This window comes from Hemibagrus wyckioides, linkage group LG18, assembly GCF_019097595.1.
Source record: "Hemibagrus wyckioides isolate EC202008001 linkage group LG18, SWU_Hwy_1.0, whole genome shotgun sequence".
NCBI classification, from domain to species: Eukaryota; Metazoa; Chordata; class Actinopteri; order Siluriformes; family Bagridae; genus Hemibagrus; species Hemibagrus wyckioides.
Window position 1 is genome coordinate 9,517,250 of NC_080727.1, and position 23,415 is coordinate 9,540,664.

General features: G+C 40.7%; 1 protein-coding gene across 2 annotated transcripts in view; it reads left to right on the forward strand.

Moving 5' to 3' along the window:
* Nucleotides 1-180: 180 nt before the first annotated feature.
* shroom3 (shroom family member 3) overlaps nucleotides 181-23,415 on the forward strand; it is a 76,403-nt gene continuing 53,168 nt past the window's right edge. For both annotated transcript variants that reach the window (XM_058416481.1, XM_058416482.1), the window contains exons 1-2: nucleotides 181-942; nucleotides 21,836-21,990. In XM_058416481.1, coding sequence (XP_058272464.1) covers nucleotides 835-942; nucleotides 21,836-21,990 — 263 coding nt within the window. In that variant the 5' untranslated portion in view covers nucleotides 181-834. The remainder of the gene's footprint in view (nucleotides 943-21,835; nucleotides 21,991-23,415) is intronic.

Genomic DNA, 23,415 nt, shown 5'->3' on the forward strand with positions numbered 1-23,415 from the left:
CGTGCCCACTGCATCCTCATGTTCCTGTTCTTTACTGATAAGAGTGGAACCAGTTTTGTAGTGGTCTTGTACTGGAGTCCATCCTCCTCATGGTCATGTTTATGTACCAGAGAATCACGGCAGCCCTCTCAGCGAACAACTCGTGCCGTGTGCGCATGCGCATTCGTAGCCACCTTTCTGATAAGTGTCTGTAGAAGGGCGGTGAGGGGGGCGCGAGCCGCGGAGTCCCTCATCCATCCGTCCGGGAAGCAGAAACTTCCCGTACTACGGAGAACAAGCTGGATTTATGAAGTACTGTAGAAAATCAGGAATTTGACTCATTTCAGGTGGCGTGTGGGATTAATCTCCGGGCGTCGTGTCTTGTTTGTGGATTTGGATGATTGGGTAAAACTGGGCTGAAAGTTTCTGACAGGACTTTTCACTGAGCCCGCTGTGGAGAGTGCGCTCGCCTTTTCTGTGCGCGCGCTGGATCGTGGCAAATTCTATTGTAATGTTAAAATCAAAATGTCCGAACTGGGAAAAGGGCTGACACACGATTACACACGAGACTCTTTCACTTAGTTTCAACTTTTAGCTCTTTTCCCTAACCTCGCTGGCTTGTTGGGATTATTTTGTTCTCTGGTGTGTAGAAATGCTTTTGAGTTCGGTCTCCTTTCATGAATCTAACGCAGAGAAATGACTGAAGCCACGGAAGTGAACGCTGCTGTGACACATTCGCTTTATAAAAAGGGAAGAAAGGGACGGAGCAGATCGCGGAACATCCTTCCTTTCCTGCGAGCGGTTATCGCTGGACCGAGTTAGCCCAGGACTTTAGTTGACTTTCGGACACTGACTATGGCCGCAAACCCGCTGTTCGTTGAGGCTTTCTTGCACGGCGGAGCACCGTGGGGCTTCACACTCAAAGGCGGCCTTGAGCACGGCGAACCGTTAATCATCTCGAAGGTAGGTATAGCTGGCTACTCGGTAACCGGTTTTCTTAAAACCGGTGTATATACGCTTTTCTTCTTCAAAACGATTCATCTTTTCGTTTTCTACTCGTGTCTGCTCACTCGTCGCTATGGCGACCCGAACGCGGTCGCGCGCGCTGCGGAGCTGGGTGACGTCAGTGCGCGACAAAATTCGGGTCGTTTCTGAAAATTTTCTCTGTAGTGATCCTTAGTGTTGCTGTTAGGAAGTTGGACGCCTAAAATATCCCTTTTAAACAAGTAGATTAAATATTTTTTTCTCACAGTGAAAATTTTTTTTTTTTTTACCAATTTGAGCCAAGGATTTAAATGATTCCAAATTAAAATGCATACAAAAGCAATAAGGATCTGCTTCACTTACTGTGATATTTCTATAACATCCCATTTCTATAACAGTTTCCCACATACATATTCTTCATTTAGTGCTCAGCAATGAATCCTGAGCTGGAATCGGAGTCCATCCTGGCAAGGCCGGGCACAAGGTGGAAGAGTTTCCACCTGTCCATCACAGCACACGTTCTGTGCATTTATTCATTCAAACACTTGTACTGTCGTTCACAACCTGCATGATTTTCAATAGTGGGAGAAAACCTGAGAAGCTGCAGGAAAGCCAGACATGTGACCGGTAGAATGGGCGACAGGGAGAATTATTCCAAATTAAAATGCATACAAAAGCAATAAGGATCTGCTTCACTTACTGTGACATTTTGTTTTTCATTTCTATATCAGTTTCCCATTTTAGTAACATATATAATTTTCATTTAGTGCTCAGTAACGAATCCTGAGCTGGAAACGGAGTCCATCTTGGCAACGCCGGGCACAAGGTGGAAGAGTTTCCACCTGTCCGTCACAGCACACATTCTGTGCATTTATTCATTTAAACACTTGTACTGTCGTTCACAACCTGCATGATTTTCAGTAGTGGGAGAAAACCTGAGAAGCTGCAGGAAAGCCAGACATGCGACAGGGAGATTGTGCTACACTCTGAACAGACAGGCTCAGGATGCACCACTATCTCACTACAGTTGATCCATATTCATTTTATACAAATCAGCGCTGTCATATTCTTAAATCTGATTGGTCAGAAGGTGATCAGCTTTCAGCTCTGACAGCCTCATTTACTGAGACTTTTGACGAATAATAAATGGATAAAAATGGGATCTTATTTTAAAAACAAAACTCATTCAGTCATTGATCTGATGATGTTTTCAGCAAAGTCTTTATTAAACATTCGTATACAGAGTCTCGGTGTCAGCATGTTGTAACAGTCAGTTCCTTTTCTCCGTGGGAAATACTTCAGAAAGGCTTCAACTGAAAGACTTCATTTTCTTGGCAACATGACAAGCTGCATTACTTCATAAACCTACAGGTTAGGTGTAACACAGATTTTCGTCCCACAGTCTTTTACACAGTCCTGAACAGTTTTCAGGGCCCATATATCCTCATAGCTCAGATGTTTGCGCAATCCAGTGAGTGCAGTCTCTGAGCATTAGGTAAACATCCACAATATTTTAACATATTTGTTTCATACCTTTATTATTATTTAGAATTAATTCTTCTTTCTAGATATGAATTACAAAAAAAACAAACAAAAAAACAAAAAAACCCCATTGGAACCCACTGGAATTTTCCTTTAATGAGCCAAAAGCTCAAAATCACTAGATGCTAATTGAGAAGTACAAGGTCAGATTCTTAGTGTGGCCTCTAGACTTGTGTAACAAAGCTGGAATGTAACATTCATGAAAACTCACTTAATATTACATGGCTTATGGTTTCAAAGGTTTTGCTGTTTTCACTCCAGAACACAAATTATTTTAAAGTTGCATATAGTGAAAATATGAATAAGACTTCTGAGTGTGTGTGTGTGTGTGTAACATGCGCAGTAATCAGTGCAAGGCATGATGTGTTTATTGCAGAAATTAGTGTTGATCTATTCACTACAGAGCTGCAGAGACTCACAGGAATGAAAAGAAGAATGCAGAGGAAAGATAGGAAACATCTAAAAACAGCACTGATTCACATGTCCACTTCTTCTCCACTGTTTCTTTTCTCTGTGCCAGCCTTTTGTTTTTTATTCATCTGATCTTTCCCTTTCATATCGCATTGCTTTGTGACGGATGCAGCAACAAAAGCACGTGAACCTCAACTGAATTAACTGTTTGTGCAGTGATGACTCAGATGTCTCAATACATACTGATACAGTGTGACTGGATGAGAGAGAGATAATACAAGATTGGATCAGTTTTGCTCACTTTCATACAGAAAAAATAATCACCCACTATTACACGTCGGCATTTGTCTGAAAATAAGGCTGCATAATATATATGAAGCAGCCGCTTTATTAGGAACACCAGGAAGAACCCACTTTTAGTATTAGTTAGTTTTGCTCTTAGCTTCAATTTCTCATGGCGCAGATTCAACCAGCTGTTGGAAATATTCCTTTGAGATTCTGGTTCGTGTTGACGTGAATGTATCGCAACATTGCTGCAGATTTTCAGCTGCACAGAGAGTGAGAGAGACATGCTCTGACTCTCCCGTCCAACCACATCCCAAAGGTGCTCTACTCGATTCAAATCTGCTGACTGGTGAAGCCACTGAAGAACAATGATCATATTGTCATGTTCATGGAACCAGTTTGAGGTGACTTGTGCTTTGTAGCAAGGTGCATTATCATGCTGAATTTAGCCAATAGATGGGTAAATTGTGGCCATACAGGTAGGTACATGGTCAGAAACAATACTCAGATAAGCTGTCGAATTAAAGTGATGCTGATTGGGTAGTAAGATGCCAAATACACTATATTGCCCAAAGTTTTGGGACACCCCCCTAAATCTTTCAGGGGTTGGGTTTGGCCCCTTAGTTCCAGTGAAAGGAACTTTTAATGCTTCAGCATACCAAGACATTTTGGACAATTTCATGCTCTCAACTTTGTGGGAACAGTTTAGGGATGACCCCTTCCTGTTCCAACATGACTGCACACCAGTACACATCCATAAAGACATGGATGAGTGAGTTTGGTGTGGAGGAACTTGATTGGCCTGCACAGAGTCCTGACCCCAACCCAACACCTTTGGGATAAATTAGAGTGGAGACTCTTCTCGTCCAACATCAGTGCCTTATACCTGTAAAGGGCGGTCCAACTACATTCCATACTACATTCATGTTAAGGCAGATGTCCCAGTTTTGGCCTCACAGTCTCCGCTCTAATCCATCCCTATCAGGTGTTCTATCAGGTTGAATGCAATGATTTGGAGGGGTGTCCCAAAACTTTTGGCAATATAGTGTATGTGTCAAGATAATATTCACCATTACACCACCTCCACCAAAATATTCCACCATTACACCACCTATCATCTGTTCATCGATCATCTATCACCTATCATCTAACACCTATTATCGCTATTGACACAAGGCAGTTTGAGGACATGGAGTCATGCTGTTTTTGCTCAATTTTGACCCTACCATTGGCATATCTTTACAGAATTGAGACCAGGTAACTTTGTCCCCCCAAATTTTAACCGTCCAAGTTTAAGCTTGTGACCACTGTAGCCTACCAGGAGTGATCTACTGTAGTCGCCCATCCACCTGAAGGTTTGAGGCCGTGTGTGTTGTGAGGGGATGCTTTTCTGCCCACAATGGTTTGTAATGGTTGGTCATTTGTGTTACTGAAGCCTTCCTGTCAGCTTAAACCAGCCTGGCCATTCTCCTCTCTCACTGATAATACGGAACTGACACCAGCTACTGATTAAACTCTTGTGTATTATGAAAATCCCAGGTGACTTCTCATGTTTTAACTGAAGCTCTTGAGATATGAGATTCGACTTCGGCATGTTCAACAGACGTAGTGGGGAAAAAACTCCATGTACAGGTCTCAAAGTTTTATCTTTTGTTTGCAATAAACTAGCCAGCCAACTATGATGAGTGATCTATATTTTTGTATATTTTTTTATTCTGGACATTTTTGTCCTCCAACAATGATGTAGTCTTTTTTGAAGTGCTACAAGGTTTATTCCTGATCATCTCAGCAGTCATGTTGATTGGACATCACTCTGTAAATGGGGAAGGAACTTTTGTTTTGAGAAGTGGGAGTCTTTCTTTGGTTGGAGGTTGGGTTAGAGTCAAAATAGCAAAAAAAAACCTGAGCATCAGCGCTTCTACAGGTCTGCATCCATTGATCCATAATTTTAATATAGAAACATAATGTGCTTTGCAGTAGAAATGACATCTGTCCTGCTTCATATTATAGACAATCCTATAAGATAAGATCCTTTACAAAATCAAATACTATGAAACTTACTGTCATTTGGTCTTACTTTACTTACTTGAACTGAATGATTCAAAGTGTGAAATTCTGAGTAATTTTAATGGGTTAATCCATTTTCTTAAAAACAAAATAAAGATTTTGGACTACCGACGTGAAGGTTGTGTCCACCAAGCTGCCACTGCTGGGCCCTTGAGCAAGGCCCTTAACCCTCAATTGGTCAGTTATATAAAAATGAGACAAAATTTAAGTTGCTCTGGATAAGGGCATCAGCCAAATGCCAGAAATGTAAATGTAGTCAAGGTGATGTAGTCAGCTTAGTCAGTTTTGGGAATAAACAATAGCAGAGTATGTCTTCCACATGTGTCTATAGGCTTGTTTTCCCACCTCAAACCTAGTGTCCACAGGAAAGGCTCCTAATCCATTGTGACCCTGATCACGATAAAGAGGTTGGTGAAAGTGAGTGAGGGAGTGAGTCAGTGTGTGTGTGAGTGAGAGAATGAGTGAGTGTGTGTGAAAGTGAGGAAATGAGTGTGTGTGTGTGAGTGAGTGACTGAGGGATTGAGTGGGTGTGAGAGTGAGGAAGTGAGTGTGTGAGTGAGTGAGTGAGTGAATTAGTGAGTGTGTGTGTGAGGGAGGGAGTGAGTGAATGAGTGAGTGAGTGAGTGTTTGTATGAGCGAGTGAGTGAGTGAGTGTGTGTGAGGGAGGGAGTGAGTGAATGAATGAGTGTGTGTGAGGGAGGGAGGGAGGGAGTGAATGAATGAATGAGTGTGTGAGTGAGTTAGTGAGTGAGTGAGTGAGTGTTTGTATGAGCGAGTGAGTGAGGGAGTGAGTGAATGAGTGAGTGTGTGTGAGGGAGGGAGGGAGTGAATGAGTGAGTGTGTGTGAGGGAGGGAGTGAGTGAATGAGTGAGTGAGTGAGTGAGTGTTTGTATGACCGAGTGAGTGAGGGAGTGAGTGAATGAGTGAGTGTGTGTGTGAGTGAGTGAGTGGATTAGTAAGTGTGTGTGTGAGCGAGTGAGGGAGAGTGTGTGTGAGTGAGTGAATAAGTGAGTGTGTAAGTGAGGTAGGGAGTGAGTGAGTGAATGAGTGTGTGTGTGAGTGAGTGAGGGAATAAATGTGTGAGTGAGAGACTGAGTGAAGAAGTGAGTGAGTGAGTGAAGGAATGACTGTGTGTTTGCCTGGTGCTCAGTTAATACTTCTCTAAATTGGAATAGTATCTGATGGAAAGATTTGCTATAATACGTCTTGATGGATAAACACCTTCTGATGGTTTTCCTCTCCCGCAACTTAAACTGCTTAAAGCAACAACAAAAAACAATTGTAGTTCACCGACCGAGTATTATGTGCTCTGTGTGTATTGTCAGGTCTAGTATTTGGTGCAGCTTTAACACTGGTGTAGCATTAGAACAAGTCTGAATTCACTTTGGTGTTTGTGGCTTTGATGTCTCACTGGATGGCTGGGCTTTTGTGCTGTTTGTAGGGCTGAATAGATGAACAGAACTGAAACAATTGAAGAGCAACCCCCCAGTACCACAAACGTGCACACACACTCACACACTCACACAACCCTGTGACCCTTAAGGGTATGAGCGACAGAGGAGATAAGCAGCAGCAGTATGATGGAGTGGCTGAGCTTAGAGAGCCATAGTTTAATCTTAGAAGAGCAAATCAGACCGTAGGTGAGAGAGGGAAAGTGAAATGAGATATCTTCTGCAAAACTGTGAGTGAATATAGATAGTACGTGTCCAGTCTCTCTGAACGGAACGTTGGAGAGACAGAGAGAAAGTCTTTCGAAGCTTAATATGTGGGAGGATGAGAATTGGAAAAGACTGACAGCATGAGAGAAAGTGAGAGGGGAGTTAAGGAGGTGAGAGGCTTGCTGTGTGCTGATGGAAATGTCACCATGTGGATTCTTTCACCGCTTCACACTCTAATCAGCGTTGGGTGTGTGTTTAGATGTGTCAGCACCATCCTCTGCTTGTGAAAGGCACAAAAGGAAGCCATCCTCATGACTCGCTTCCACACAGGGAGATATGATTTAACATTCCCCTATTAGAAATATATTTGATTATTTCTCTCTTGTTAATAGTGGACCAATATTTTTTCAAATAAAATTAGCCAGAGTTTAAAAAAATCTATTTTATATATATAAAGTCTAGTTTTAAGTGTGCTCAGTGGCATAAATGAAGATAGTCGGATAAATGATGCCTTATTTCCCCTGCAAAAATATTATCTTGACAAACTTGTGATTGAGATTAACAATGCAAATGATCGGAAATGTTAGTGTATAATGTCACCATTGCCAGACAGATGGATACAGGTACAGATTTGTCTTTTATTAAAACCAAATAAAAGGAAATTGTCAAAAAAAGATAAAGATTAGGTAATTTGCTAAGAGGTGAACAGACAGGTAATCTGTACACAGATCACAGGACAAACCACCTCCATGGTGGAGTACAAGGAATGTCTGAATTATGGAGTAATTTGGACCATAGATATGTTTCCCTTTGTTTCATGTGAAGTGGAAACTGGCTGAGGATATTAGAAGTTAGTGGGAGGTTCAGACATGCCAATTAATCAATAGCAGCATGCTTCATGTGCAGGAATGTATCATTCCTTTTTAATAATATTATGTTACCTACAATATCAAGTGTAGGAATAGATTTTAATAAATGCTGTACTCCACAGGATACGGATCAGAAACCTTGCAGTGAATTAGAGATTGGAGGCGTCCTCTGTCAAGAAATTGTTAGATTCCTTAGAACGTTCTGTTAAAACTAGCCAGAGGAATGGTCAAGTTTTCTTCTTTGGGCTAAGTACATCCAAAGTTTTATTTCGGCACTGTGTATGCAGGTAACCCCTCGATGTCCAGAGGTGTTTCACTCACCCAAGGACCCAATAATATTTCATTCAAATTAATTTATTTGTATAGCCCTTTTAACAATGGACATTGTCTCAAAGCAGATTTACAAAAGTATAGAAACAGAGAAAAAATGATAAAGTTTAACGTTACTATTTACCCCTAACATTTATCCCTAATGAGCAAGGCTGAGGCGAGTGTGGCAAGGAAAAACTCCGTGAGATGATATGAGGAAGAAACCTTGAGAGGAACCAGCAGGCTCAGAAGGGAACCTCATCCTCATTTGGGTGACACTGGACAGTAAATAATGTAACTGTTGATAATGTCCTTTCTACAACAGCAACCAAGAGCTCTTGAGAAACTAATTGGTCAGAGTATTTTCTGAGTTCATTATTGACTTAACACTAATTCCTTCCTGACGAATGCTGACTAAGGCAACAGCAGTTCAGAGACGGTGTAATAGTCTCCAAATGGTTCTATCCACAGAAGTCCTCTGGGTCACAGACTGTCCATGCAGATCTATCCCCAGCAGCATTGAGCACCACCAAGCGACGAGACTCCAACCAGGGGTAGAGCATCTGAATGGATCAAGCAGGTCGAGAAAAAGAAGTGGTCACACTGGGAATTTAGGAGTGGGATGTATCGCTTGACAGAGAAAGACAGAAAGAGAAAAGAGAGAGAAAGAGAAAAAATGTTAGGTATGCTTGTGATCATGTGAATAATATGGGTTTGAGGAGTATCCCAGAAAGGTTTGATCCAGATCCAGGTTTGATCCCTTCACCTTTTTGGGAGGTCTCTTCTAGAAGGCACAGAGGAGGTTGGTAACTGAATATGCACTGTGGCAGGGTGATGAAGGAAATTGTGGTCTCCAGGAGGAAACCTGACCACTCTGGAATCTTCCAATTTTCTTGGCTTGCTCACTTGGCTCAACCAAGTTGTACTACTAAGGCTGATAACCAAATGTTAACCTCACTAAGTAACAGATCTTGGGGTTAGCTCCACCACGACTTTGCAAATGGATGATCAACAATCACAGGGTGTTTTTGGTCAGATGTCCATATACTCTTGGCCATATGGTGTAACATTAGTCTTTGGTGGACGTTTCTGGTTTGGTGTGTAGAGAGTGAGAGTGTACTTGTACGTCATCGTTATGAGAGATGCATTTTGCAAGCACATCTCTGAGAGTTTCAATAACAATACCTGAAAGGCAGAGAGGGCTTACAACCATGCCATGTTTGTAGTGCACTCGTCCTGGCCTGTAATCATAGTGCCCTGAAGTGGAGCTATGGAAGTCAAACGTTTTGAATTCTATTCAGTCCAGAACTGAATGTTCATCCTGTTACTCTACACCTTTGCAGTCCTTGCCATTCATTAACAGCATTCAAAGGCTGAGGCAAATAACAGAGTTCTGTTGCTGTAAACACTAGGCTCTTCTGTACACCTGAGAAGTGTAAAGCTTGTTGATCAGCCACTTTCGTTTTTGGGAAATCTATCAGTACTCGGTCACTATGATATCTCACATACAGTACAATTACTGGCAATCCTTACCAGAAACAACTAAGTGAATGTGATGGGATTGGGATTTCTCAGAGACCCTAGCAAACAGTAGTTAGTGGCTATGAAAAAAGTATGAATTTATTTGTCAAATGCAAACAACACTTTAGACCACAATACAAAAGCCTGGTTACTAGGGATTAGTTTAACAGGATCTGTAATCCTGTCTATTATACAGTCCTCTCCAAAAGAATTGGAACGGCATAGGCCCGTTTTTTTCTTTGTTCTTTTTTTTTTTTACACTGAAGACATTTGGGGTTAAGATACTAATATGAATTAGACCATAGATAAGAATCTCAGCTTTTGTTCTAGACAATAAATTTTTTGAATGCCACTTTTTTTTTAACTCACGAGTGATCAAAAATATTGGATCATGTGGCTGTGGGTATTTGTTACTCAGTTGTGCCCTGTTAGATTGATTATTTAAATAATTAATAGCCCTGATTGTCTGTTCTTTGTTTGAGCCATGGGTTTCACATGTAAATATGTTGTTAAAAAGGATAAACCAACATGAAGACCAGAGAGCTGTCTATGGGAGAAAAGCAAACTATTTTGAAGCTGAGGAAATATGGACAATCATTCAGAACCATTTTGACAGCAGTGGACAGAACTAATCCGACAGTTTGACAGAACAAGAAAAATAGAAAGAAAACTAGTCATCCAAGCAAAACAACAGCAGTTGATGACAGAAACATTGTAGAGAAACACCATCACCAACACACTCCACAAGGCAGGGGTGAAGGTATCACAATCCACTGTTTGAAGAACACTTCAAGAGCAGAAATAGAGAGGCCATACTACAAGATGTAACACACTCATCAATAGTAAGACCAGTTTGGAATTCATAAAGAAATACATTGATGATCTCCAAAAGTTCTGGAACAAGATTACCCTTTGCCAAAGTGATGGAAAGACCAAAGTGCTTATGATCCAAAACATACGACGTCACTAGCTCACACTGGAGATAGCGGCATGGTTTGGGTTTGCATGGCTGCTTCTGGAGCAGACTCATTAATCTTTATTGATGATGTAATTCATGATAGAGCAGCAGAATGAATTCAGGAGTCTACAGAAACATCCTGTCTGCCAAGTTACAGAGAAATGCATCCAATCTAACTTCATCATGCCTCAATACAATGACACACAATAAAGGACTTCATCAGGTGGAAGACATGGAAGATTTTAGACTGGGCTTCTCTTGCTTTCAAAAAATAATTTTTACTTCTGTAGAAGTAGGTCCTTTGTTGCAAGAATGGTGGCATGGAGCTGTCTGAACAAACTACTACTACTACAAAGCTTGAATACTAAAGCAGCGAGATCTTACGTTACAAGTTCCCTTAGATCTTGTGGAAGGATACGCCATTCGCCTTGAAGTTGTAGACCCGAGTTGGCATGCAGATGGATGTGCTGGGGTGGGAACGTGAAAAAATTATCCGCTTAGCGTTATCTTGGATTTAATCCGGCCTTAACCGGGTTTTGTTCTTCTTTTATATAGTACAGTCTATGCTGTAATGTGTAGGTTTTACAAAATTCTTCAAAAATGCAGTGTATTTTCAACATTTTAGAAACGGTGGAAAGAGTACAAAATACTGATATGAGTCAAAGCACTGCTAATGTAGTAAATAAAGAGTAAATAAATCGTCTTTTGAGAAACAAAAACAAGTAACTTACATTTGATACAACAAATAAGAAAATGTTCTACTTTCTGTTCTGTTCTTATGTAAACTAATTAAGCGAGCTATGCTAAAGTGAACACACCTCTACAGTATTATTTAGACAAATGCACGTTAAATAAATGCTATGGGGTTTCAGTACCTTGCTAGATTTGTTAGCTAGCCAGCTTATATTAATACATACAAGTATCTTGAGCGCTGTGTGTAAGCTGTAGCAGTATTTAGGTTTGTTCAACACGATAGGCTACTATGAGCTAGCTAGCTCATATTAATACATACAAGTATCTTGAGCGCTGTGTGTAAGCTGTAGCAGTACTTAGATTTGTTCAACACGACAGGCTCTAGTGGACATCTTGATGCTCATCTGTCTTCACTGTCTCAGACATTGCTGCTGCTGATTAAACATTTATTTCCTGAAATGAATGGAGAATGAATGGAGTGTTTATTTACTCTGTATCATTAAAATTTGAATATTTCTATTTCTAATTTAAGCAAAAGTACTGCTTTAATTATTCATTATTAATCCACATCTTATTGTAAGAAAGCGGCTTCCTGTTTATTTGATTTATGATTAGTGAAAGTCATGAAAACAGCAACAGGTTCATTACATATTACATGAATATTATTTGATAACCAGCAGACTGTTCAGGGCAGTAGGTAGTATAAATAGGCATACAGATAGTCTGTATATGTCTGTAATTAATATACTGTATATTATATACACACCGATCAGGCGTAACATTATGACCACCTGCGTAATATTGTGTTGATCCCTCGTTTGCTGCCAAAACAGCCCTGACCCTTCAAGGCATGGACTCCACTAGATCCCTGAGGTTGTGCTGTGGTATCTGGCACCAAGATGTTAGCAGCAGATCCTTTAAGTCCTGTAAGTTGCAAGGTGGGGCTACCATTGACCACACTGCGTATTGTGACACCTTTCTATCAGAGCCAGCAGTAACTTCTTCAACACATGCCAGGTTCATTAAATATTACATGATAACCAGCAGGCAGTTGAGGGCAGTTTTGTGCATGTAGGTTCTATTCTGCGTGTGTGTGTGGGTGGGTGGGTGGGTGGGTGGGTGTGTGTTAAAAAATAAAAAAAAACCTAATAAGGAAATGACCTGCAGACTTGGCTTAAAAGTTCTATCTGTTATCTCTCTGTTATAAAATTACAGGTATGCATCCAGCACATTCTTTCTGTTGCTTTCTCTTTGTTGCTTTCTTTAGAGCTTCACAGTTTTTACAATGTTCAAACCATGTCATAATATTAGTGTTCTTTTCAGTATTTCTGTTGGAGAAAGCTGAACAAACACTAACCGGCTCAGTGTGTTCTTGTGTGACCTGCTTTAGATGCTGCAGATAAACAGTCCTGTGATTGGATGAATTACTGCAAGAACACATAAATCCAAGACGCACAAGTCCGGGCCGATTTGTGCGATTGTGCAGTCTTTTATTATGAACAGGCACAGCCTTACCGTCCAGTGTAAAGGCATGTGACGACTATGATATGGCACAATATAATCGTGTGATATGATATTTTGTCCTATCGTACACAGTCCCCATCACCAACTGAAGTGAAGAATGGAATGCAGGCAAGGATCCAACATAGACAGAGAGAAAACAAGAGAGAAAGAGAGAGAGAGAGAGAGAGAGTATAAGACACTGACTCGAGAGCAGGAGAGGAGGAGAAGGAGGAGGGCAAAAGAGCCGAGAGGAAAGAGGAATGTCAGCAGAGGAATTTCCAAGAGCTTTTGCTCAAAAATAAAGGACGTGATGGAGAGAATAAAGAGAGATGCCACACACACACACAGACACACACCAACAACACAAATACACCATGACAAGCCAAACACGCACTTCACGTATCTTGGATAACGGAAAACAGGCTCTTCTCCTGAGGTGCTGCTTTTTCTAGCCCTGTTTCCTAATACAGCCCCAGACTCTTACCCCTGACCCCGGAGCTGAGGGTGATGCAAAGTTAAAAAGAATCAGACAAATTGTTTGGCTTGATTTGGGCCACATCTTGTAGTTAAAAGCTTGGAATTTAAGCAAACATGTCCCTAGGCTGCTGGCTTCGTAGGGTGAAAACACTGAGATTAACTGATTATTTAATAATTAAACAAATTCAGTAACAGACCCTCACATATGGTGTATAGTATAGAGTGTATAGATCCTTAAGTCCACACTCATGAATAACCTCTGTTACAGACTTTCTAAACAATAACCTAAAATAAGTAAAAAGAAAACCTTCGTACCAGACTTCAGTTAACATCTTAACTGGTTAACCCTCGTTACCAGTACAGTCTGGTGTTCCACTCTACCAGCCCAATCTTAATCGATTTATGGAATATTTTCTGTTTTAACAAATCAATTATTTTATCTCCACAAATCTGATCTAAAATCAGTCAGGACTGTTTTGCTATTGTTTTGCTGCCAAAACCACCCTGACCCTTCATGGCATGGACTCCACTAGATCCCTGAAGGTGTGCTGTGGTATCTGGCACCAAGATGTTAGCAGCAGATCCTTTAATTCCTGTAAGTTGCGAAGTGGGGCCTCCATGTACCATACAATGCGTATTCTGACACCTTTCTATCAGAACCAGCATTAACGTCTTCAGCTATTTGAACAACAGTAGCTCGTCTGTTGGATCGGATCACACGGGCCAGCCTTCACTCCCCACATGCATCAATGAGACTTGGCCGCCCATGACCCTGTCTCTGGTTCACCACGGTTCCTTCCTTGGACCACTTTTGATAGATACTGACCACTGCAGACCGGGAACAACCCACAAGAGCTGCAGTTTTGGAGATGCTCTGATCCAGTGGTCTAGCCATAACAATTTGGCCCTTGTCAAACTCGCTCAAATCCTTACGCCTGTCCATTTTTCCTGCTTCTAACACATCAGCTTTGAGGACAAAATGTTCACTTGCTGCCTAATATATCCAACCCACTAACAGGTGCCATGATGAGGAGATCATCAGTGTTATTCACTTCCTGTCACTGTTCATAATGTTATGGCTGATAGGTGTATTATATATTCTAGATGGATAATACAATAGTACAAAGATTGAAAGATATTATAAGTTATATTTTGTGCAAAGATGCATACTGGATAAGCAGTGTAGTAAAAAGTAAGTAAATGTAAACAGTGTGATCAGCTGGTCAGTGTGGAAACAGCTGTAGGGAAGAAGCTATTCTTCAGTCTGTTTGTGTGTAGCGCCTTCCTGATCCTGACGGGAGGAGGGTAAATAGTCCATGATTAGGGTGAGCGGTGTCTTTGATAATGCCTTTTGTCCTCTGCAGACAGCATTCCTTGTAAATGTTTTTGATGGTGGGAAGCTGAGTACCAATCATTTGTTTTCAGCACCCGCTGAAGGGATTTTCGGCCTGATGAAGTGCAGTTGCGATACCAGACTGGGAGGCAGCTGATGATAATGCTCTCAGTGGTAGATGCTCCCAATTTTAGAGGATTATAAGGAAGCACTTGGGGCATCTCCGAAAGAGAAGAGAAGAAAAAAAAACTTGTTTATTTGGAAGGGTTTTTTTGGAACTTGTCTATAAATATATTGCCGCAGTAGGCTAGATAAAAACAGAAATACTTCTTAAAGTCCTAAGTGTCTACTTTCATATAAGCTTTATATTAAGCACCACTGTGGATGCTGATCAGGGACACAGCCTCTCTCTCTCTCTCTCACCCTCTCACTCTCCTCTCTCTCTCTCTCTCTCTCTCTCTCTCTCTCACCCTCCTCTCCTTCCTCTCTCTCTCTCTCTCTCTCTCTCTCTCACCCTCCTCTCCTTCCTCTCTCTCTCTCTCACTCTCTCTCTCTCTCTCTCTCTCACCCTCCTCTCCTCTCTCTCTATCTCCTGTATCACATGTCAGAAATATTGCAATATTTTCATTATTTTGGTCATTCTAAACAATTTTTTTTTTTACTTTTTTTAATTCAAGTGTTTTTTTGTCCAAAATTCTCTTGCCATGCAACTTTAAGTTGGTTTAAATCATTTATATATGAAATGATTAAAACTTCTTTGAAGCAAAATAGTAATTCAAATGATCGGCACTTTTTGTAAGAAACCTCTGCGGACTTCCATGAAAGAAAGTGCATTTCTTCTTCCTAATGCAAGTAGGATACATAGCAGTAAAATCATTTAAATGACTATAACGTGTTGAAGAAAGCACATTATCAACAGTTACATTATTTACTGTCCAGTGTCACGCAAATGAGGATGAGGTTCCCTTCTGAGCCTGGTTCCTCTCATGGTTTCTTCCTCATATCATCTCAGGGAGTTTTTCCTCGCCACCGTCGCCTCAGGCTTGATCATTAGGGATAAATACTAACTTAACTTTAAACTTTACAATTTTTATTATATGTTTTTATACTTCCATAAAGCTGCTTTGAGACAGCATCCATTGTTAAAAGCACTATGCAAATACACTGAATTGAATTACATGAACGCGTGTTAGCTTGCACTCTGCCACAGTAGAAAACATGGAGTTTATTGAGACTGCAGAGTTTCACATGTGCTCTGGTAATAATAGCAACCTTCTGTATTATTCATACTGATGTTTTTCATTCCTCATTTATCATTCCTATCACAAAATGAATTCTTGAACTTTTCATATCTTTTCAAAATGTTCTAAAAACTAAATAACTTCAAGCTGCAGTCCTGCTGACTGAGCCCACTCTTCTCTTCTCGGGCTTCTAATTATTCTAATATTTCTGATTTTCTCGTTTGATAACACTATGATGTTAATTTTTGTCAGAGTGTGTTCATATGAATGACTGAGTACAGATGGAACAAAGCCTGAATGGAAGAAAGAAGGAAAAGAAAAAGGAAGAAAGAATGTCACAGGAAGTGAAACATTACAGGAGGTACCTTTTATATTGTGTGTGTTGAAAAAACTTCCGATCACTGGTCAGATCACTTTTAGGCACATTGGACACTAGTAAATGTTTCGCGGGAGATTTGAGAGTCACATCCCGTAAGATTTGTTCACTAGACACTTCTAGGCTAGGCTTCCAGGCTTTATTTCTGTTCACACGCTATAGTCCAAAATACAAGCTAACATTCTCCTTGGGGTTTGGAAATATCACATGATGTATTAATGACTATACATTAAAATGGGGATTTTATGTAGCTAATGGTTCTATATTTTTACTGATCAGCCATAACATTATGAGCACTGACAGGTGAGGACTGACTATCTCCTGATCATGGGACCTGTTAGTGGGTGGGATATATTAGGCAGCAAGTGAACATTTTGTCCTCAAAGTTGATGTGTTAGAAGCAGGAAAAATGGGCATGAGTAAGGATTTGACTGAGTTTGACAAGGACCAAATTGTGATGGCTAGACGACTGGATCAGAGCATCTCCAAAACTGTAGCTCTTGTGGGTTGTTCCCGGTCTGCAGTGGTCAGAATCTATCAAAAGTGATCCAAAGAAGGAACAGTGGTGAACCGGTGACAGGGTCATGGGCGGCCAAGGCTCAGTGATGCGCGTGGGGCGAAGACTGGCCCGTGTGATCCGATCCAACAGACGAGCTACTGTTGCTCAAAGCATCAGAACTGGACCACAGAGCAATGGAAGAAGGTGTCCTGGTCTGATGAAGCACATTTTCTTTTACAGCACGTGAATGGCCGGGTGCATGTGCTTCGCTTACCTGGGGAACACATGGCACCAGGATGTACTGTGGGAGGAAGGTAAGCCAGTAGAGGCAGTTTCATGCTTTGGGCAATGTTCTGTTGGAAAACCTTGGGTCCTGCCATCCATGCCTCGACGGGTCAGGGCTGTTTTGGAAGCAAAAGGGGGACCAACACAATATTAGACAGGTGGTCATAATGTTATGCCTTATCAGTTTATACGGAAAAACTTCAAGGCTTCCCATTGACAACAAACTGAAGAATCTTTTAGCTTAATCCTTAGATTTTTGTTTTGTCATATTTGTTGTCAAGGTTGTTGCACTAAATAACAAAATTACTTTCAGAGAAATAACCACAGATGGTCCAATTTGTCCAGTTGTTTTTGTCCAATTTGTGACTTAAGTGTATATAAAAATACTTGTAGGTTTATGTATAATAGAAGTTAAAGAGTTTTACAAAGGGGTTGAATTTAGATGGGGAATGCAAATAGGCGGTGTTAGATAAACAGTGAAGTTAGAACTGACCCATGTTAAAAACAGGTAACTAACATAATCTCCACTAGGTTGTTGCAGCAGAATGAAACAGGCAGCTCAAGAAGGCAGGAAGCAAATGCATAAAATCAGCATGTTGTTTATTATGAGCAATTCATGAATCATTATCAGAGCATATAGTAGGAGCCAGAACACAGCAGACAACGTTAGACTAAGGTAAGGTAATTCCTAATCAAAGAATGGGAAAACATGTGAGACTCTGAAGCAGGAAGTGCAACTGGAAAACAAAGAACCTTGGACAAGACTTTGTTAAGAAACAAAGTGTGTAAGTAGAAAAACAAATACAACCTAATACAGAACAGGCGCACACAATCAGGCAGTAAGCAAATGACAATATCAAAGTTTGTGAAAAGACACAAACTTGAGAACAAGGAGCTTGTTGCCATGGGAACCAAGGGCCACAAAATATTTAGAGATTCTAGAGATTAATGATAGACCTCACTGCGAGAGTACTTGTGCATCTTGGACACAAAGAACATTCCTTAATAAAGAATTCTGGGAACTCGAAGAAGAGTAGCTAGAACAGATCCCATGTATCCTCCATGTAGACTGGAAAACTCTGGAAGTATCCTGTGATCACTGAAGGCACTGTCAGCATGGACCACAACATTCCAGGAACTGTTTCCTAACACAATTTTTTACCTGCAGTGCATCCTTATATGATACACTGAATGTCCTTGTCTCTGTAATAGCACTTTTAGAGTCTGTTCCTACACTGGAGATAAAGCTGGCTACTTATCTGTGTGTTTATCACTGCTCGAATGGTGCTTTAGTCACAGCAAGTCTTAATGCAGGTCCCAAAAGCTTTTACCGAATTCGACTCCATTAAGGTCAGTGTAAATGTCGCATACTTTGTTTCCCGGTGGGACCGTTTGAACCGTTACGCTGCATGAGTGCTTCCTGTCATTAGACTCTTTAGATAAGACAGGGCCTATGTGGGCGTTGGACGGACGTGCCTGTTTTCGCTGATCTGAGACTACTTTTTTTTCAAACGTGGATACGAAATCAGCTTGAAGCGGAGCAGATTGAACTGTAAGGCACACACACACACATACGCACAGCAGATACACACTATCCCACCTCACTACTGTGAAAACCTATACCCATTAAAGCTAAACCAGATACCAGCAGTTCCATAAGTCTCAAAAAAATTTTCTTGTACAGAAACACCTGCCATGAAATTTGCATTAAAACTCTGTATAACTAACATATGGTCAGAGTTGAATGGAAATGAACTACAAAAAAATAAAAGCAGATTTAACAGATTTTACTAATATGACATGAACGAGGAATAAAACATGACCGTGATTGCTTTTACTGGAATATAATCCTCATTGAAATGGCAACAGGAAAGTCTGTTACCTCTCTGAAGTGAGTAATTTCCATATAACAGCATTTCCTGTTCCTCTTATACCACATGGATTTGCCAACGATTTGACTTTCATTCATCTAGTGAACAAAGTGTTGTGCTTCTGATTTATTTCTGGTTCAATTGACCATTCTTAGAAGAAGAAGAAGCCTTTATTTTGTCACATATACATTAGAGAACATGTGAAATGATGTTCTTCACATATCCCAGGTATGAAGTTGAGGTCAGAGCACAGGGTCAGCCACGATACAGCACCACTGGAGCAGAGAGAGTTCCGGGTCTAAAAGTAGCAGCTTGACAGAGCTGGAGCTTGAACTTCTGACCCTTAGATCCACCATCCAGGAGATAACTTACAGCAGCCATGCAGTCATTATTTCACCACACTCTCTCAGCTCGTCAAACCAAAAAGCAGGAAGTCCTCTACTCTAAACATTTTCCTATGATAGAAAACATTAAAAAAAAGTGTTGACACCTGAGACTCCTTCCTTAAATGTTGAATATCTACTTACAGAAACTGTCACCATATAATTGATGGTGGTCCAGTGGCATGATCCTGTGCTTGCACCACCACAGCCAGGGTTCAATTCCCAGGCAGGAAACCAGCCCAGCCTTTCCTCTGAAGGATTATCTCTCAGCGCTGGTCTCAAGTCTGGATGAACTAGGAGGGTTGCATCAGGAAGAGCATTCGGTATAAAACCTGTGCTAAAATTAAAATACGTGGCTCTGTTGTGACTCTGATTAGGGAGCAGCTGAAAGATGACAACAATATTGTGTATTATTTGTATATGAGCTGTTACTATAGAAATGATGACGTATTAAAACGAATGTAAACCTGTGACTTTAAATACAGCCAGAATCACCGTTAGAGCTTCTGGAACACAACGACAGTCTGTTATCTAAGCAATATTATGTGTTTATACTGAATATCAGCAGTGCTGTGATTTGTCGTAGGTAAAATGCGAGTGCATATGACAGTTTTATAAATATGAAAGCTTACAGTTTACAATATGGCCAAGTAATTTATCCTTGAAGATCCTGAGAAGAAGCCATAGTCACTGTCCGCATGTTGGCTAGCTGGTTAACTGGTTCAGAATGGTGTGTACGTTCCTGTTAATGGGAGCATCTGGAAAAATGATTCCTTTTCATATTTATCAGATGATCTTTTGTATTTTAAGTAGGAAGTTCATGAAAAAAGTACTCTATAACTAGCCCTGTCTGCTGATGATGTCTTTCTGCTGCTCTAGCTGTAATGTTATGTGACGAACACAGACAAGTGGAAAGTGTGAAACATCGCAGTGTGGCTTTATTAAACATAAGCACTCTAGGAACACTTGTAGATCAAATTAACAAACTGGAACTAACTGTTGTATTAACGGAAATAACGTTATGAAGTGGAGTAAAACGGAGTGCTGCTTATTTTTATACAACCACATAGTCTTTCCAAGTCATTCCATTTATACCACAGCAACATGCTAACGATCTACACTGTTTAATTTATTAATAAATTTCAGGTTAATAACATATCCCAGAATGCACCACAGCCGACAAACATGACCTACCTGGGCTACACTTCCCAAAACACACACCCTTTATTACAATCACAGTCACTGGACTTCTCAGCAGGCACACGTGTACCCAATCACACTGGTCACTATACAACAGACTCACAAACAACCACTAGATCCAGTGTTATGCTCTGGGTTTCAGTGCTTTTTTGTCCGTGTTGTTATACTTGTGTATTTGGATCACCCCGAATGAAATGGTTGACCTCTGTCTGTTTACTGTTTACACGTCTTTGAATCCCGTTTTAGATTTGTTTCTTTTCCAGTGCTCTTTTAAATAAAACACTAAAATGCAGTTGCATCTTCTTCTGCATCCTCTTCACTCACACTGCACATTTTACTGGTTTGTAGTTTACATGTACGGCATTTTGCAGAGGCCATTATCCAGATTTATAGATTTACTTAGATTTATGTCATTGATACAACTGAGCAGTTGAGGGTTAAGGGCTTTGCTCAAGGGCCCAGTATTGCACAGCACCAGTCGGGAAGGCAAACGAATCCTTTAGCGGATTTTATGGAAGAAAAACACACAGCAAACAATGGGCAGGTGAAAGAATGGGCAATGAACAAGCAAAAGATCAAAACCAAAACAACAATTAGCCTAGCAAACAAAACTACAGGCACAATCCAAAACAGCAGAAAAGCAGTTCATACACAGTAACAATAGCAGGGACACAATGAACAATTTGGTAGAGTAGTATAAACTAACAATACTTCGCATAATGGTGGTGGTGAAAACAATTTAAATGTTGTGATACCGGAAGTAACCTTCTGAGCTGAGAGTGGTCAAAACTCCAGTGATGGCTCCCTCTGACATGCTGGAGGAAAGGTGGGTGAATTCATTCATTCATTGCCTGGGATTTGAGCACACAACTTCTGTGACAAGTGAACATATTTATTAAAACTCTTTATTATTAGGTGATTAGGTGGTTAGCATCGACCATAAAAACACCCTATGAATCAGCTGCTGTTATAGAAACAATAACCTATTAGAAGAAGCGCATTATTTTTAATTAATCCATCGATAACAGTAGCTACAGCTGGAACTACGCCTCTAAACAAAAATAATGCACACCTCACCTGACCAATAAGATTCGATAATTTAAGCGGACTGTGGAATGAACACCTTATTCGAGAATTCAGCTGCACTGTGGTTTAATGTTATTTAGCTTGCCAAATGACTACAAAGTACACAGTGTGTTCCAGTAACAGATCCCTAAAAACTCAGACTGTTAAAAGGTTATTTATGTGTGTGTGTGTGTGTTTGCAGCTCCAAAGAAGAAATTCCTTAGAGGTTTTTGTACTTTATTCCTTCTGTGTGGGTTACAAGGCCACCTTCAGTTTCTGAATGTAAATCATTGACATTGTTTATGTGTGTGTGTGTATGTGTGTAGGTAGAGGAGGGTGGTAAAGCCGATTCTCTACAGTGCCCCCTGCTGGTCGGGGATGAAGTGGTCGTCATCAACGGTGTGGAGCTGACTGGGTTCAGACAGGAGGCCATCTCTCTGGTCAAAGGATCCTACAAAACTCTCCAACTCACTGTGCGCAGGTCAGAAAAGACACCTTCTGAGATACACACACTTCAAGCCTCAAACTTTTCCAGCCATAAAATATGTGGATAAAAGTTTGGATCAAGTCTCGGAATAGAATCCATGCCATTTATGGTGACTGGCAGTAGCACAGCTTGGCCTGTAGAGGGAACAGTGTGAAGTTTTAATCCTTTGGGAGGATGGATACTGTGTGTGTGTGTGTGTGTGTGTGTCTGTGTGTGTGTGTGTGAGAGAGAGTGAGAGAGCTCAACAGTGACAGGAAATATGTAATTAAGCCCACTGAAATTGACACCACTAGCAAGTAACTCACACACACACACACACAAACACACACACAGTGTATGGCACTCAGATCAGAAACATTAGTTTTTCTGATTGGTGTAAAGGGCTCGCTAAGATATTTTGATTATAAGCAATGGTGGTGATCCTGATGTTCTGATTGGCCGAAAGTGCTGTGACTTTTTAAGGCCATTTTTATTTGGATGAAGCTTGCAGCGATGTCCAATAAGACCTGCTAATAGGTTGAGGTAGCTATGAGGTTTCCTGACATTATTAAAGCATCCTGGTTGGTGGAAACTGTTTATTATTTTTAACGCTGCATTCGACTAAAGAGTTCAGCAAGTGACGTTAAATCAACATGGCTGCCCAGAGCACAAGCAGTAAACAAGGTTGCACACCTTTAAATGAGTTATATACGTATTTGCTTAAGATATACAGATATAGTCTAGTCTATAAGGTCTCACTGATTTAAGGAGGTAAATATGCATCACTCTTGAAATTACAAACCTCCATGTTTTTTCCCACTTTGTAACTTAAACACATGACTAAGCTTGAACAAGGATAAAATGACGTACTTCCCACGAATTGTTCTGAGTGGTGGAAATGTCTGTGACGGTTCAGTGACTTAGGTGAATTGTCCCTGAAGACATTTGAGGTCAGAGATCCTAGTCACATAATTCACACAGTGACACACAATCTTCCCACACACAGGACATTTCACACACAGCACCTCTCCACCTATCTCTCTTACATACACACACTCTGAGACATTTCCTTTCTCAGGCTTAGTAACATAGTTATAAAGGCAGGCATTGTGTGACACCTGTGTGGCTGTGTGAGGGGGTGGAAGTGGGAAGCGGAATGAAAGTACGACAGAGAGGAATTGAGAGGATGAGAAAACATGGCTGGTGAGCATCCCGAAGAGATTAAGAGGAGACAGAGATCTCACTCATCTTTAGTAACCGTTTGATATTGGTCAGGGTAACAGTGGATATGGAGTCTATCACAGGAGTCTATCACACTGGGCACAAGACAGGAATACATCATGGATAGCATGTCCAGGAGAAGTAAACTGTAACCAGTGTAACTGCATGTAGCCTGTCTCTTTCACTTAATCCTTCAGTAAAAAATAATGATGTTAGGCA